The sequence below is a fragment of the Antennarius striatus genome, chromosome 11 (genome assembly GCF_040054535.1).
Source record: "Antennarius striatus isolate MH-2024 chromosome 11, ASM4005453v1, whole genome shotgun sequence".
Classification (NCBI taxonomy): Eukaryota; Metazoa; Chordata; class Actinopteri; order Lophiiformes; family Antennariidae; genus Antennarius; species Antennarius striatus.
Window position 1 is genome coordinate 21,437,705 of NC_090786.1, and position 18,975 is coordinate 21,456,679.

The following is an 18,975-nucleotide window of genomic DNA, read 5'->3' on the forward strand; positions in this document are numbered from 1 at the left end:
ACAAATAGATAATCATAAATAGGTATAGAAATAAAAATAAACACGCCTGGTTACGTATGGGTATATTAAAATGTCTATAGTGTTTGTATTGTGTTTGCTGTATTGTCTGTGTCAACCCTCAGCTCTCGTTTGGACTTTCTTCTTATTCATCTCTCCCTGATATTAAACCACCTTCTATCTGTATTACCTTTTCCCACACTGTGATAGACCGTTTAAAGCATTTTTGTGTCTCACGAAAGTCCAAGACTGACGGAACGTAGCACACTTCCGGATGCTGTCAGCCAATAGAATGCACATATGGTATCACATTACTGCCTACAAAAGATCCGCGATGAGACGGCGTCCTGAGCGTTCATCCGCGAATGCGCGAGGGCGCACTGTAGTTCTGAAATTATTCTCAGAAACCTCTTCTGTGCACCTGAGACTGACACTATTACCTGAATGTGTGGTCACGCAAGGATAACTGAGCCTCGGGAAAAGATATTTGAATGCAAAGAGTCACTTGCCAGCACTTTCACCTGATGTTACACTACAGAACGGATGCGGACAAACCAAAACAGAACTAGAACCAATGCAGTCAAAGACTGCAACATCCCGCGACACCCCTGAATGTAAAATTTTAACCCTAACCTACTTGCATGCATCAAAGATCAAAGCTAGTGCTCTGACCTACTATGGTCTTACTCACACTTGCCTTCTACCTCATCTTTCTATCTTATCCGGTTCCTGAGTGTACAAAAATGTAAATTTGACCCTGATCTAGTTTTTTCAAGGTCAAGGTCATCATCTCATTTTCATCCCCTTTGCTGCCTGAGTAATGCGTTTTTTGTTTCATCCTTCTATCTGCAACGTTTGTGAAGATATTTGGTGGACTAACGAACGGACACACCAACACTGACATTACACTACATCCCCGCTTTGAAGCGGGATGTAACAGTAAAACCTGCGCTTCACACAAAGCTGCGCTCCTGTTGACTGAGTACCGTCCCTTTAAGACAGACTCGTGTTTCCATTGGCATAGTGACGTCAGAGGAACGTCGGACTCCAGCCTATCCCTGAACGCTGGAGTCAATGGTCCTGGCGGAGTCCAGCTACTAATGCTGGAGGAACGCTGCTCCTGGAATGAAGCGGAGCCTTCGGCACTTGATCGTGGATTAAAAGGAAAACTAGTGCGATGGCGCTGAACATGAAGCAGTAGCGCCAGCAGCGACACCGGACGCGGCCAGCAGCGGACCCGGACGGGGCCAGCAGCGGACCCGGACGCAGCCAGCAGCGGACCCGGACGCGGCCAGCACCGGACGGGGCCAGCAGCGGACCCGGACGCGGCCAGCACCGGACGGGGCCAGCAGCGGACCCGGACGCGGCCAGCAGCGGACCCGGACGCGGCCAGCAGCGGACCCGGGGTGGACGCTCAGCCGCTGCTGCGTTATGCTCAGGCTGAGCCGCCTCTCCCGCAGCCCCCGTGGACTCCCGCTCTTATAACCCGTTTCGTGAGACATTCGTCGGCTTTAGCAGAATCCTCCCGCACCCCCCCTACAGCCCGCCGGGAAGCCCGCGTCAGACGCGCTGATGGCGGGGCAGCAGGCGGCGCAGGGCGCGGGGATCCTGCTGGTGACAGCCAACGTAGGATCGCTGTTTGAGGATGTGAGTGTTCCCCTGATCATGTGTTCACCTCCGGCTCATGAGTGGATGAATGACGTCTCAGCGGGTCACGACTCGTGCGTGAAGTGCGTTAAACGTTGCGTTCACACGTGGGCCTCACACACCGCAGCTGTTTGTGTGTGTGTGTGTGTGTGTGTGTGTGTGTGTGTGTGTGTGATTTATTTCTACACACTAACTCGTGTGGTGTCACTTTCTATGAACGCACAGCTGCAGGCCCCTGCTGCGTGTCCTAGTGGGTGTTTTTATTATTTACCCCCAATGGGGTCACAGGACTAATAAAACAGTCCAATCAGCCCAGCCTCATGCGGAAGCGCCGTGTTTGCACTACTCGTGTGACTGATGTGTGTGATTGCAGGTCTGGTGCTGTGTGTTGACACTAGAGTAGTTGTGTTCACCAGGAGCAGCTCTGTTGACTCTCCTGGAGCTCATTCTTCTCTTTGTCTTCTGTTTGTGACATCATTGGTTTCACACCTGTTTCAGGTGAGATTGGTTTGGAGTTGGTGTTTCCAGCAGGTAGTCTGCGTTAATCTGAAGGAGTGTCTGGTGACTCGGTGCCAGTTGACAGTGTGTTGCCTCATGTGCTGTAATCACTGTGGGAAGCACAAGTGTTTCAGGTTGAGACACTTGTGTCACTTTCACTGTTGTGTCAACAGAACCCCCCTCTTGCCTTTGCCCCTCCTGTTAGGAGCTGATCGTGAGGGAACATGCCTCTCTGGGGCAAACCTGTTATTACCCTGCTTTTCACAAAACACACTTAAAGGCCTTATCGTATGAGTGTGTGTGTGTGTCATGTATGAAGCAGGCAGTATTCAGCATATAAAGTATATATACAGTATGTATATATAGATACTGTATATATCACGTTACCTCCAGGAAGCAGTGGATCCCTGGGATGCTCTTCAAACAAAAATGCGTGCATCCCAACATAACGTTTATGCATCCCAGAAGTAATAACAGAATATACAGTAGAAGCGACGCAAGGATTGACTTTAACCAACAGTACAATATAAGAACTAAACAAAATGTTAAGTTAACAATTTTATTAATAACAATGTCATAACTGTTTAAGTATAAAGAAAAAAAAGTAAAATTACATATTATTTTTTATCAAAATGTTACAGCCTGGTAGTCATTCTTAAAAAAAAACAGTTTGGTAGTTAGTCACATGATACCGTACTTACATTCTATTGGCTGACGGCATCCTGAAGTGCGCTACGTTCCGTGAGTCTTGGACTTCCGTGAGACACAAACGTGCTTTAAACAGTCTATCAGAGTGTTTTAAAGGTAATACAGATAGAAGGTGGTTTAATATCAGTGTGTGTGTGTGTGTGTGGGGGGGTTCATAGATGTTTAAGTTACCGTAAATAATAAGTTAATAAATCGTGATCTCGTTCGCGGATTCCTCGATCGTGTGTGGTTCCTGGAACGCGTTAACTGCAGAGAAGGAGGGATCACTGTGGATACTCTGAAGATTGAAAAAACGTTGCTGGCTGTGGCCGAACACTGAAACATGCTGACTGTCTGACTTTCAAGTGAGGTAACCGTCACTGTCAACCAAATCAAAAATACTTTATTGATCCGGATGGACATTGAGGTATCTGGTGTTGTTGTACTCAGTGCTTGGAGAGCTGTGCAGTGTTTTCTTTTTCATTAGTTTGTTTAAACAGGTGGAAACTATGTAGGCTGGACTTACAGTCATCAAATAAGAGTCATGATGCCTGGAGGGGCCGTTCTTAAGTATGATGATAATCTACCCAGCTCACACACCAGGACTCAGTAATGAAAATGAGGTCTGATGTTAACATTCAAGCTTCATTTGACAAAATGATCAAGAACTTGCTGCAGCCTCTCTCCTACCTGTCGAAAGATCTGACAAATTTTGAATTGAAAAATGTTCTTTTTTTTAAACTGATCAGGTTTGTCACCACAGTAAAAACAAACACTGGACGACCATCCCATAAAACGATGCACTGTTTCTTAAATTGGCACTAACCGGCTGACGTAGGTCTGATGTAGGCTTCCCTTACTTTTATGTTTCCTGCCAGTCAGTCGAACTCCCTCTAAACTCTAAACACATCTAAAGACCTTGCGTCGTGTATTCCATCCCCTCAGCAGCTGCTGGGTTAGAACTACACTGAAGGTTCTCTCATGACGAGGTGCAGCGATGCCTGTGGATGAAAAGAAAACATGTGGAAAGGAAAAGTGATGAATCAACATCACCATGGCAACATAACAGAAAAGCAGATGAGATGCTGCAGTGGTCCGGTGCTGCGTTACTATTATAATCCTTTTGATTGTCATTTATTTCCTGTCAGTCTGTACCAGCAGGACTAAACCAACCTGCCCCATCGCTTCATGAGAAACCTGTTAAGAGGAATGTAGTGAGGAACATCTAGAAGTTTATCATCCATCTAGATCCAAAGATGGAGTCAGGAGTGTTTCACCATACTCTCCTGTGAAGTGAATCGTACCCGACTGTGGAAGTACAGCATTGAAAGCACTTGAACACTCAGACTGGTCTTTGTTTATATCCTCCTTTTGCTTCAGTCTTCTGACTTATTTTTCACTGCTTCAGTCATGTTTCATTTCATTCTGTTGCTTCCTCTCCTTTCCTCAGAGCATTAGCTCAGGATATGGCAGCGCGGACCCTACTGAGATGACATATTTACTTGACCAAAGATAGAACAGAGCAGGAAAAAGTTCCTGTCTCAAACCCCAGGATTTAGTCTTCAGTGGCGCTTTCACAGCTATGAGTGTGTGTCGTGTGTGTGTGTCACATGATGGGAATGAATTCCATAACTGAATCATGTCATTGAGCATTAAAACATGTCTATTTCTAGAGTTGGTAGTACTCTTTACTTTGTAAATCTATAACACCAAATGTGATGTTGTGTGGATAAGTAGACATGGTGGAAGTTCACAATGTTATAAACACTTTATTTTTAACATTAATCTCATACTTCAATCCTTTAACTCTTCATGTTTAATCTGGTCTTTTAACTCCAGTTTTGTGAAGGAGTTAAATCAGACTGTGATAACTTGACTTTGGTTCTTTTTTGGTCCTAATCTGTTACGATTCATTGGTGCAGGGTTAGGAATAGAAACATTTAGGAAACAAGGATCAGATGATTCTCTTTTGGTGTTTCCCTCCTCTGCCCTCTTCCATCCTGATGGAATAAATCTAAAAAAAGAGTGGAAGTGATTGTAATTTACCACCAGCAGACAAAGTAAAGTCAGATTCTTAAGTGCAACATTTTCTTGATTATACAAAATCCTGCAGTAGTAGTAAAGTGTGATATATATAACTAATTCTGAGAAAACATTTGCTTCGAGGTATAACATGTGGCATTAATATGTCTAAAGGTATCTTAATATTTTATTACTCTAAATGATTCCACATGATTCAGATTCAGACCCAGAAATACTGCTTGGCCCAGGGACAGTAATTTTTTAATGTAAGGTTATTTGTAAGCACAATTGTTTTACAGTTCGCCCTCACGTATTCTCGCATCAACGCTCGCGACTTCATCTCATCGCGGATTTTTAGTAGGTAGTCACGTGATACCGTACTCTCATTCTATTGGCTGACAGCATCCTGAAGTGCGCTACGTTCTGTGAGTCTCTGACTTCCGTGAGACACAAAAGTGCTTTAAACAGTCTATCAGAGTGTTTTAAAAGTCATACAGATAGAAAGTGGTTTAATATCAGTATGGGAGGGTGGGGGGATTCAGAAACATTTAAATTACCATAAATAATAAGATTAATAGGAGGAGTCCTGGGGGCCCCCCCACGGGAAATTTTTTAGAAAATGGGATTGTTTACCTGCATTCTGAGAGCAAAATCTTCTGTTTAGTTTACCTACAAAAATACACTAAAGTCAACAGTTCAAGCTGAACTCTCTTTATTTCTGTCCTACTTTATGCAGGTATAAATGTGAGATTCAACAATTAAAAACTTGCATTCACTATGTGAAGATACAGTCATACAAAATATTACTCAATGTTTATTTGTAAGTTTTACTTGGACTAGAAGACATTTTAACTTTGACCACCACCAACACCATTGGTATGCCATGGTTTATTTATTTTTAATTCAATAACATGATTTTTCATTTCAATTTAAAAAGGCATATAAAACATCAAGCGAGGTGAATACACATTTACATCATCGCTGGTTATTCCTGCTGGTCACAGAGATCAAAAGTCTAAGACTACAAACAAGTATTGATAATATCTTTCATTGACCTTCTGATCGGTCTGTCACCACTCCTCCCCCCTTTCAGCATTCACCATTTGTTGTTCAATTAGAATTTTAACACAAAATCTACTATAAAACACTCCATTCTCATTTTCTTTCGATTGGTCGTCCTCACCGTGTCGTACACCAATTTGTGGGTTGCTTGTAAAAAAAGAATCTTTGTTTTTCATTGGACGAGAGGAGGTCATGACTCGAGTACATATTTAATGATCGGGAGCGTTCAGGGCATGCGGAAATAGCCACATGCTATTGTTTTCTTATGTTAAGGCTCGGGGATTTTCCAAAAAAGTTGTAAGTTTCAGCCTTTTTTTCCTAAAAATAAGAACGCCACTGTGGCTACACAGGCTAAAAACCTTGTAGCCACTGTGGAATTTACTTCACCTATGGCAAAGTGGTGAATAGCTAGTACAAGCCCAAGGAGGTGTCACCTCCCGGCCACTGCCAAGGCGCCCTTCAGCAAAGCACCACTTCCCTACCAGCTGCTCATTTGGGGCACACCCAGAAGTTGTGACCCGTCACTCTTTCTCCCCTGTACTGCTGCACTAACTGCACGCCTACTGGCACCGAGTGTGTTGTGTCTGTTTCAGGGGCCTGCACATAACATTGTGCTGTGGTTGACACACACACACACACACACACATATGTATGTACATGAATGAGTGAGAATATAATTTGCCCAATGAGGGATTGACAGTGAATTTAATCTTAATTTAATCTTAGTCTCAATGTTCCCACCCAACTCGACTAGTGCTTATGGAGAAGGTCAGTGTGAGTAAGACCATACATCAAAGCCCTAGCTTTGATCTATGGTCTTACTCACACTGACCTTCTCCCACTTCTTTCTATCTTATCCGGTTCCTGAGTGTACAATAGTTGAAATTTGACCTTGACCAAGTTTTCTCAAGGTCAAGGTCATCATCACATTTTCATCCCCTTTGTCTCAATCATTTTTTTTTTCTTCATGTGACAAATGAAAGGTACAGTGGGGATGTCCTTATATAGGCCCACTCTGTCTGATCTGGTGGAGACTGTTCATGGATCCCTCTCTTTCTCACACACACACACACACACACACACACACACACACACACACACACACACGTACATTTGCTCAGTCCCAAGTGGTATCAGTCCTGGACTCTTGACGATCCTTTGATCGTTGCGATCTTGTTGATGGGGGGGCTCTTCATTCATCTTGGACCTGCTCTCTCGGTCCGTTGGTGAATAGATATAAACACTTAATGTGCGACGCCATTAAGTGTTGTGTGAGTCCGTCTTTGTACCCCAGCATAAAAGTTATTCAATGTCAACGTGCATTTGAGGGGCCCAGCTTCTTTTGTCCAGCTGTCAGTCTTCAGTTTAATTTAGTTTAATTCTTCAGACTAAATTCTCATGTTTACTGAGGTCACTGAATTACATTGTGTCACTGTCAACTTGTTACACTGCTGATCGCGTTATAATATACTCGCTATAAGAAGTTTGACGATGTCAGTACGGCATGTACCCTGACATTTTGCACTGGAATGTATGCAATTGTACTCTATATATGCTGTTTTCTCTATGTTCTGACAATATGCAAATTCTGTTCCAAAACCACATAGAGCAGCATTGCTTCAAAGTTGGTTAACAACCTGGAAGCAGTAGATCAACCTGTTTTTATCGTGCTCAGTGGGTGAGTTTGAACACTTAGACTAGATGGAATATCAGCACAGTATTAGTTATAAGATCTAATGGCGGTCACGTATTTCATTCATTGTTGAGTGCTACATAAGCAAACAATGAAAGAAAGTCCAGTTATCAAGAAGAGAAGCTGCACGTATTAACTACATTGTAAACAAGGCAGTCAGACTGCAACATCCCGCGACTAACCCTGACCACTTCCAGGGTAGGTCAGGGTACCCTGCAAGTAGTACCTGACAAGTGCATAGCTTTGACTTTTCAGGGTAGGTCAAAGCTATGCACTAGCTTTGACCATAGATCAAAGCTTTGATCTATAGTCTTACACTGTCCTCCCTCGTCTTTCTATCTCATCTGGTTCCTGAGTGTACAAAAGTTAAAATTTGAGCTTGACCTAATTTTCCAAAGGGGAAGGTCATCATCTCATGTTCATCCCCTTTGCTACTTGAGTATTGTGCTTTTTGTTTCATCTTTCTATCTGAATGGTTGTGAAGATATTTGGTGGACTAACGGACGCACACGCCAACACTGACATTACAACACATCACCGCTTTGAAGCGGGATGTAAACACGTATAGCGGTGGTTTTGAATTCAGATTAGTTTGCCGTTAACTTTTTAACCTTTTTCCTTATAATTTAATTCTTGAAGAAAAGAAGAGAACACTTCAGGGAACTCTCAACCTGTCTTCTTAAGCCCATCCAACAACAGCCTGAGTTAGCTGTCGATATTGACGATTTGCTGTACGGTATTGTGGCATGTAACTTATCTTTAGAGTGAAGGAAGAGGTGGAGGGAGGATTTGTTGTCGTTAGAGTCAGAGTTGTCATCAGTCACCACTACCACTCTCTTCACTAGCCTTTGCTTTATCATCCCTGACAAACTAAAGTATCAAGGTATGATGCCGGGGTTGTGGCAGAAATGGGAACTGCAGTAGTTTGCTGAGGCTGGGAGCATTTGTGTGAATTTCCAAATGATCGTAAATCAAATGTTCATATCTTGAGAACTACCTGTATTCCCTCATTGTAAATCTCCAGCTTAGTAAGGGCTTGTAAATTGTCAGTCGGGTGAGGAGGGGGCCTTAAGGCCTTTTCTGGCTAGCCACACAGCTACATGCTAGGATGCATGTGATGGAGAACTTTCCTGCATAAAACTGATGGTCTTCTTAAATCATGTGGAACTTTTCTTGAGTACTTATCCTATAAGTATCTTATAATTAATGGCAGCAGTATTGGGAATTGATTTTAACTCCGTCTTCAACCTGAAAAGTTCCTACCAGCTCATCCTTAATACCGGCAACAGAAACCAGTACCCACCTCCGCCTTGATGGCACCTGACTTGAGGTAGAGCTCGGTGGCGCGTCAGTCTGGTTTGTCAGGCGTCTGTCTCATTTCATCCGTTTATAACACCTCAGAAATGTGTCTTCAAACACCTCTTGGACCAGTCTTCCCTTTTCAACTTGTTAGTCTTGTTCAGTGGTGGTCATGTTTCAACCCTCCTTACCTCAGCATGTCTCTGAGCACCGAACACCTCGTATTTCTGGAAACTCCAGACATTGTTGCAATTTTGAAAATAGTAGCAGTGGAGGTTAACGGGTTCCTGATAGCTTCATGTGTTATTATTAAAGTCTGTAACCTTGTTGATTATTTTCCACAAAATGTTGGTTGTTCAGTCATCATCCCTCAATAGCTACTTAGCTATTTCCCTTTAGAGAGACGCAGCACCTCTTATTTTTTTCTATCTATATTTTACAATTTTCAGTTTTGTCAGTCAGTTCTTCTTTTATTGTCTCTCTTCTCCTAGTTTAGGCCATTCTGGTTTTTCCTACAGTGGTCCCAGCCCAAAAAGGTTGTAACTGGTCTGGTCAAGCCAATGGACAGAGCCAACTATTACTGATGCCTATGATGATGCCTTTCCTCTAGCCTCTTCCTTTTTCCACCTTTCCTGGATTAGAGTCGTGCAGTTGGTCAGAGAACCAGGATGGTATCACTGTGTGAGCTGTACTGTAAATAATAGGTATGAAAATAAATTTTCAATAATCTTCAATTGCTCAGATCTGTGTCTGGTTTATATCAAAATTTTGCAATGTGTTAATGGAAAAAACCCCACGCCTCTCAGTGAACATCAGTATTTGACTGTTGGACATTTTTGGGCTCCTATTTCAGGCACGCCAAGATGTGTGTGTGTGTGTGTGTGTGTGTGTGTGTGTGTGTGTGTGTGTGTGTGTGTGTGCGTGCGCATTTCAGGCCTGTACCTCATGTACATGTGTGTGTAAGGATTACTAACGAGTGGAAAAATAATTTCCCCTACGAGGGACTAATAAAGGAATCTTTAATGACACAAAGGTGTGTGGAGATGCGCTATGTCTTGAAGGGATTAACATGCTACAGAAAATATTTACCCTTCCTACATGATAATTTATCTCCCCTCTGATTGGATGGTAAAGAGCTCTCAAACATTGTACAGTTTCATCAGTTTGAAGACATTTACAGTCGATTCATGGGTTCGATTTGGGTCACAGGCTTAATGATGCTATTCAACTTTTAAAAGGAATAAATAAAAACATGTCAATCCACATTTGTGGGATTTGACATTGATACTACGCCAACTGTTATCACAGGGTGGAGAAAATACATACAGTGTACTATATGTTCTAGAAAATACAATACAGTGACCCCTCGTTCCTCGTGGTTAATGCGTTCCAGGAATCACACACGATTAACAAATTCCACGATACAACAAACTATTAATCTTATTATTTACGGTAATTTAAACATTTCTGAAAGCTCCCCATACTGATATTAAACCACCTTCTATCTTTATTACCTTTTCCCACACTCTGTCTATGCATCTGTTTTAAATATTACATAATTTGTCCTCTCCTTTCTCAGTCATGTTTCAAGAGGAATTGAGGAACAGTTGAAGATTCAGAATGGATCTTTGTTTCTTTGGAAAAATAATGAAAATAAATTTTTACAACCGTCAGTCCTGGTAAGTGGCCGTATTGGACAGGTAGTCTTCTTACTGGGAGAGCACCAATCCACTCAGAAAGCTAATATAGGACTGTACTTCAGTGGCTATACACAAACATAAACAGTTGTACGAAACATAAATGGAGTAATATACATTTTCCAGACTAGTTCCAATCTCTGTCAGCTCCATAGAGAATTGGTATCTGGTGATCCTGCCTGGGGTCTGTGACCACCATGTCCTTCTGCCACGCCTGTGACTTCATGATTAGACGTGTTCAGCCTCCTTCCTGCTGCATTGTTCCTGTTCAGAAACAATGTCTTTGTTTTTGCCTGTTTGGAAAATATGTCTGGACGTGTCCACATGGATCTTATCGTCTGGAGACAATCCAGCAGGATTTTTGTTTCCATCTAGTCCTTGACCACAGTGTTACTAGCGCCATCGCTCTTTCCCCTTTATTCTGTTCGCAGCAGTGGCCGTTAGAGCTCTGCAGCGACTCCCCATCCTCTGGAGCACCAGGCCATGTTCCATTTACACTGGTCCAGATGGATGGGTTTGTGTCTGTTAAAGGAAACTTTACATGTTAAAGGAAAGCAAAGCAGAATTGTGTAATATTATGAAACCCATTCTGCATTGAACTGTTTCTGAGGAGCAGTGGGCGGCCCCTCGTTTGCCTAATGAGTTAGTCGGGGTTTAACCTCTCTGAGATACATCGGCCAGTGGACAACTCTCTGACCACCTAGGCCCCAGCCATTAGTTTTAAAATAGTAAAATCTCTCTCTTATATATATTTATACACACACACACACACACACACACACACACACACACACACACACACACACACACACACACATACATATATATATATATATATATATATATATATATATATATAATACATACACAGATGGTGACAGTTCACTTCAAGTGTCACACTCTGCCCTGTCTGTCACATGACCTACATGAGCCTAGTTCTTCAACTCTAAAATAAGTTCTTAACTCCTCATTCTGCCAAATGAACGTGTCACTTCTCCAACTGCCAAAAAAGGAAATTAAGGAAAGGACGTCTCACATCCTCCTGCCCACTGGAGCTGGCTTCAGATAAACAGTGACACTCACCGAGGGTAACTTGTCACATCCACTCATGAAGGGTGGGTACGCTCCCTCTGGGTGTCATCAACAGTTTGTTTTCTGCAAGAGCAAAAGAATGGAAGTTTCTAAAAATATCCTGGGAGTAGCCATAGGCAATATTTATGGAGGGGTGAAAAGAGATTACACTGAGGGAAGAGAATTCCCAGAGTTCAGCTGCAAGGACAGGTCATGGGGTCATGATGTTGTTCACAGAAGTATAAACTCTTCCACTGAACTTGTACACATGGGCTCTGGACACAACTAAGGCCTTCACATGTACACTCAAGTGATTGAACACGTACCCTTCTGTTTCCAAGGTGAGCTGCATGATGTAGTGTCATATTGAAACAGCTAGCTGTATGGGGCCTTGAAGAAGAAGAAGAAGAAGAAGAAGATACACTTTATTGATCCCCCAGGGGAAATTACATTTGTCACTCAGGTGTACATTTGTTACATTTTTTTTTTTGTGTTAGTTTTTCCACACACACTATGTATGTACGTGAGTGAGACTTGAGTGAGACTTTAAAGTAGTAATCCCCCTCCTTGTGGACTGGCCAAACCTTTGGATGTCTTTGGGGTGGGGGTCAGCCATCCTCTACTGGATGTATATTCTACCAGTGTGCCGTATGCGGATGACTTTCCGCTGTAATTGTTCCATGAACTGTATTTGTGTGCTTCCAGTGGTGGTCAGTGGTTATAACCTGTTCGTACGGTGCAGCTAGAAGATATCTTGATTTGGTTGTTATACTTGGTTGAACCAGCAGTGGTTTGTTGTTTCTGCTACTGTGGAACAGTGAGCCTTCAATGCCAAGATGATTTAGATGGGACTCCCCCACCTCCACCACACCTGTGTTACACCTGTGTTACAATCCTCCAGGCATGGTTCACTGTGTTTGTACAGATTTTATTTCATCTCCATGTTAACACTGAGGACTACCTTCTATTTGAAAAAAAGAGATGGGAAGAAAGCGTTCACGGCCTACCAGAGGAAGAAAACCATCCTTTGTTGTCTTTTTGATGACACATGGCAGCATGTTTAAACGAATATATACTAAAGCATTTAAATTAATTTAATTTATAAACAAACAAGTATTTTCCCGAAATGAAGTTTACATTTAGCCAAGTTAGCGTGGTACTTTTGAATTTCCCAGTTTGGGATCAGTAAAGTATACCTCATCTCATCTCTTCTTACTACAATGCAGAAATCCTAAATCAACTGTTGGTGAACATACGCTCTAAAAGGTCAATGTTGGTGGATCTTAGGCTGTACGTCATCATTGGTTCATTCATTCACATTCAAACTGCTTCATCCGCTGTCACGAGGAGCTGGAGCCTATTCCAGCATGTCATAGGGCGTGAGGTGGGGGAAACTCTGGGCATGGCGCCAGTGCACCGCGGAGCCACACACACACACACACACACACACACACACACACACCGTCAATTTGGGACCAGCCAATTAACCTGAAGCTCATGCTTCTGGAGGGGGGAGGAAGCTGGAGAACCTGGAGAGAACCCACACAGACATGAACCCAAAACCGCCTTGCTGTGTGGCGACAGCGCCACCCACTGGACCACCGTGACGCCTTTACGTCATCAAACTGCCACATTTGACACGCCTGTGAAGAAAAATCCATGGAAAGTGTTGGAGACCACATTGAATACCCCTGAGAACTCTAACCAGACATTCTAAAAGTTCCACTAACGGTTAGCAGCGGGTTGTAACAGTAAATATTAGCAACATCATTATTAGCACCAACCATTATTAGTAGAGAAACACTCACTCCACCTCTGTAACTTGTAGTGGAAAACATTTGAGGGAAGAGGTAATGATGTGTAAAATCATCTTTTGAAGAAGACAGAAGAAATACACTTTATTTATCTTGTAGAAAATGATTTTCTTCACTCATGGTGTTTTTGTTGGTACATTGAGATGTGTATGTGTGTACAAACTCTTGAAACACACACACACACACACACACACATACAAACACACACACACACACACACACACACACACACACACACACACACACACACACACACACACACACACACAAAGGGGCCTGTAGGCATGCAGTATATACAGATGAGAGGCAGAGTGATGGGCAGCTCCTTTGGTGAGCAGTTTGTGAGTGGGGGGGTGTCTTGCTCAAGGGCACCTTGGCAGTACTCAGGAGATGAGCTGACACCTCCCACTGCTGGCCCACACTCCTAATGTTTCGGACCACCTGGATCTAAACCCAGCAACCTCTGGTCCCCAGTCCAGTCCTGGTCCACTTAGTGGACTGAGGTACTGCCCCCCCCATTTTAAAGTTGTACCAGTGTTTTGGTGAACAAGTCCACACCTACATCAAGAGAAGATTTGGGGGAGATCATCATCTGGTCCAACATGTTTGACAAGCTGTTTGACACTTTTGACACGTGTGTTGACCACAAAGCCTCTGTGTTCTGCTCTGTTTTACATCCATCGGAGCTTGATTGTTGATTGGTTGATTTCCAGTGCTCTTTCGACATTTTAGTTTAGAAACCAGATTCTCTGGGGACTCATTAGAGAGAGATGAATTCTCAATTTGGACATGTTTTGACCATGTTTGAAGAGTATTGGGAGAGACTGACTTTGCCCACTTTTGGTCTTCTGTGATGAACTATGATGGATTTAACCTATTTTTGTGTGACACAGATTTTAATTTAGATTTTAATGCTCTACATGGAACAAGGAACATAGCAGACTGACATGTGGGATGTCTCTGGGACACTTTAATGGGGTCCTGGTCTCTAGCCTGTCCCATTGCAACTTTTTCCTTCCCCTCTTTCTTTTCAGTTCTGTGTATCTTTCTCCTGAGCACTCCCCCAGCAGGAAGAACCCAATTATAAAGATGTGCTGCAAATGTGGTCGCTTGTGAAATATCTTCAGCATCGCACGGGGCCAGTGTTTGTCCTGCCTCAGTGCAAACAGGATGCTGTGTGCAGGAGACCACCGCCAGATAAGAACAGGCAACGGTGAGAAGGGAAGACCAACAAAATAAATAGACAACCACAGGACAAAGGACACAGGAGAGAGGCCAGAGACCCCTGGGAGTCTGATGATGCAGAAAATAGCCAATGACCCCAGAGAGACAAAACAAAGCAGCTGTACAGCTACAGAGTGACTCTACTGAGGGGGCAGGACCATGTCCCACCACAGGAAGGGAACTTACATTTTCTCTTCTTGCTGTCAACCATTTCCTTTAAGAGTATTTTACAATGGTATCATGTACCATTTGAATCAACGTTGATACAGATTCAGCCATGAAAGCACATCCTCTGTTCAGACACTAGGGAGTTACACTGCTGATTTAATCACGTGTTCTCATAGAAACCAATGATGGGATGATTATCTTTTTTCCTCAAACCCAAGGATTACTCCTGGACGTATTATGCATCATTCTACAATGAAGACACTATGATGCAGCTTTAGGAACTAAATCAGACTTGTCTTTGTTTAACAGTGGTTCCCTTTATTGCTAGGAATTTCTGTTTTGAACAAGTTACACGTGTTCATGACAATCATTTGTTGCTAGTTTTGTTTGATTGTGATTATAGCAGATGGCATCCTGGTGTTGCAGTGGGTAGTACTGCCGCCTCACAGCTAGGTCTTCAGGCTGAGGATCTGGAGTTTGCGTGTGTTCTCCAGCGTCCTACCACCACAAACATGGAATAGTGTTTTGGTGGGCGTGAATGTGAGCTGGATTGGGTTTTGTCCTTCATGTGGCCCTGTGGAACACTGGCGACTTTTCTTGGGCGTAGCTGACCTCACATCTAGTGTCTCTGTGATGGGCTCCAGCTCCTCCCATGATGCTAAACGGGATCAAGCTAAGAAAAGTAATTATATGCAAAGTGACAAAGCAAATACTACGAAGCAAGTTGAATATTGCCTGTTATGGTGTAGCTCAGAAACTAATAATGTAATCATTGTGATATTAAATCTGAGGGTTTTCTCAAGATTAAAAAAAAAAGTTATAGTGAGTATTGTTGTTATTGCGATTGTTTGAATTCTTGTCTTTATGACTGATAAGTCTGTAAGGAGACTTGATCTGTGAACTCATCATGTATTCTAATAGATGGTACTGACCACACCAACGTCTCATACCTGGACAGTCCATCACAAGTCTAGTATGTATCCCTTGAGGAGTCATGATTGGCTGAGGCTGCAGTAAGAGTATCAAACTAGCCAATCAGGAGTAGAGCTGCTTGTCTTGTTTGATACCGAAGCCGATCGGCTTGTTTGATACAAGCTGGGTCAAGGTCTCATAGTCTTGACTATCTTCTTGATCATCAGCACTGACTTTCCTAATTATTCTTTATTTGTGATAAAAAAGAAAAGAAAATCAGGTACAATTCTCAGGACCGCTCATGTGTTAACACATCATTGATAGCCTGAATAAAAATAGAGCTCAAAACCCAGATCCCTCATACGTTCCTGTGCAGATGTCTCAGGAGATGTGAGGCGTACATGTGGCTTTTTAAAGCTTTAGAAAGTGGAGCAGCTTTTCATGTCAAATATGTGATGCCCTATTTCTCAGTCTATTTCCTCTGTCGCTAAATTAGGCATACAAGTTTCTCACTATGTCCCTCTTTACAATGGGAGCTCATGATATCCTAAAGCGGACAAACATGCATGTATCATGTTTTGGTTGATAGTATTGTTAATGAGAAGTGATGCTTAATGTCACATACATACATACCAATATTAGATGAATGAGTTGTATCTCATGAAATCTAGTTTGTAGGATTAGTGAGTTTATGCTGTTTGTGCTACCTAAAGGTTTTTAAATTTAAACAACATTAATTTGGTGTAGAACCATCAGCACAAATACTGGGATGGTGAATCCTCTTGAGAGTAAACAGTCAAAATGTACAAAAAGTTCACACCACCTTATGTTGTACCACATTCATAATAATAATGGATTTGATTTATGTAGTGATTTATTCTCAACACTCAAAGCGCTTCACAGGCGATCCATTATTCATTCACTCCTCATTCTTACTTGCTGATGTAAACTACATGTGTAACCACAGCTGCCCTAGGGCAGACTGACAGCAGCCAATCAGCACCAACGGCGTCTCTGACCAGCACCAGAACAATCACACACATTCACACATCTGTGAGTCCTTCACTGGAGGCAAGGGGGGTAAGTTGTCCCACCCAAGGACAATCCCTGCTCTCGCACCTGAGACCAAAGTTTGTGCTGAAAGAAGGAGAGCGGGTCGTCCAAGGATCACAAGATTGACGTTCTGATTCCTGCTTCCACCCAAACACCTGGGGTGTGAGCTGACAGGGGGAGGTGTCAGCTCACCTCCCGAGCACTGCCGGGTGCCCCTGAGCAAGGCACAGACCCCATTACAAGTTGATCATTAGGGCGCACCAAGAAGGAGGTGCCCGCCACTTCACTCACACCCCCCCACCCCCATTTCATGCTTACAGGCCTCTTGTGTGTGTGTGTGTGTGTGTGTGTGTGTGTGTGTGTGTGTGTTACATGGCCTGTACACACTATGTATGTGATGTGAGTGACGTATAATTGCATGTCATTTTCTTCTACTAAAGTAGAACAAGGCAGTCACAGACTGTAACAACCTGCTACTTAAGGGTACCCTGAAAGCAGCACCTGACTAGTGCATAGAATAGTGCATATGGGGAAGGCCAGTGTGAGTAGGACCATAGATCAAAGCTACTGCTTTGATCTATGGTAGCAAAGCTAAGGTCTTACTTACTACGGTCTGACTCACACTGGCCTTCTCCCTTGTCTTATTCTCCCTCGTCTATTTGTATATTCTTGATGGGTTATTTATTACTCTTTCTATTTGGTGTTGTACTTCTTTCTATCTGCTGGGGCTTTCTGTGTGCTTTTTCTGTGTTTTGTGTACTCACTGTGTGTAGTGCGACGGAGAAATTAATTTCCCAGATGGAACCCCCTTAATTAAGGGATCAATGCATTTCTACTCACTCACTCACTCACTCACTCACTCACTCACTCACTCTATCTTATCCAGTTCCTGAGTGTACAAAAGTTAAAATTTGACCTTGACCTAGTTTTCTCAAGGTCAGGGTCATCATCTCATTTTGATCCCCTTTGCTGCCTGAGTCATGTACTTTGTGGTTCATGTTTCCATCTGAATGGTTGTGATGATATTTGGTGGACCAACTAACGAACGGACGGACGAACGGATGAACGAAACCAACACTGACATCAATGCAACATCCTACGACATCCCTGAATTCAAAATTTTACCCTGACCTACTTGCATAGGTCAAAGATCAAAGCTAGTGCTCTGACCTACTGTCATTGATCAAAGCACTAGCGTTGATCTATGGTCTTACTCACACTGTCCTTCTCCCTTGTCCTTCTATCCCTGTCCGGTTCCTGAGTGTACAAAAGTTGAAATTTGACATTGACCTGAATTTCTCAAGGTCATCATCTCATTCTCAGTAATGTGCTTTTTATTTCATCTTTCTAACTGCAACTGTTGTGAAGAACGGATGGAAGGACAGACGGACGAACACACAAACACTGACAATTGCAATACATCGCCTTCGCGGGATGTACTAAAATAAATAACAATAAATAATATTGATGGCTATTGTATTTTGAGCCTTAAATAATTCACTGAAAATTCCGTAGGGTAATGATTTGTTTTTATAGTTGTTGAGTCATAAAGAATCAAGAATCAGCTCAAGTTATAAATTTGCTTGTAAATATTTAATGAAGCCCTAAAGGTTTTATGACATCGTGTTGAAAACAATAATGTAATAACAGCCAACAATGAAATACCAGCCAATAACGGAACAAACTTTCCCCTTTTTGAAACGTAACAGGCCAGTAAGGTAATAATAGTCCTGAACTGATAACATGATCATTTTGGCTCAGGGTTAGGTTGTTGTTGTTGTTTTTAACCAGGGCATTAATGTAAAAACCAGGTAAGAACGCAGTAAATTATTCTGTTAGTATCAAAAAATGATTAAGTTATTGGTTCAGGACTTTTATATTACTGGCCAATTATTGTTATTGACCTATTAGAAGTAAAAAAGGGCATATTTATTACATTACCTGATGTTATTACATTATTGGAAGTAGGTTTGGAGAAATGTTTGCAGCCATATCAGTTATTCTACAGGTAGTTTTTATTGGCTTTCTTGATCAATTACTTTACTGGCACGGTAACTTCTTAGCACATTGGTTAACCTTGAAATCTTAGCTAGAATGAATTTTCAAGTCAAACATGAAGAAATCCCTTGAA

The 18,975-nt window shown here is 42.5% G+C and overlaps 1 protein-coding gene across 2 annotated transcripts in view; it reads left to right on the top strand.

Annotated features, from left to right (window-relative positions):
* Positions 1-1,066: 1,066 nt before the first annotated feature.
* Positions 1,067-18,975, top strand: part of LOC137603981 (inositol polyphosphate-5-phosphatase A) — a 153,317-nt gene continuing 135,408 nt past the window's right edge. For both annotated transcript variants that reach the window (XM_068327887.1, XM_068327888.1), the window contains exon 1: positions 1,067-1,644. In XM_068327887.1, coding sequence (XP_068183988.1) covers positions 1,570-1,644 — 75 coding nt within the window. In that variant the 5' untranslated portion in view covers positions 1,067-1,569. The remainder of the gene's footprint in view (positions 1,645-18,975) is intronic.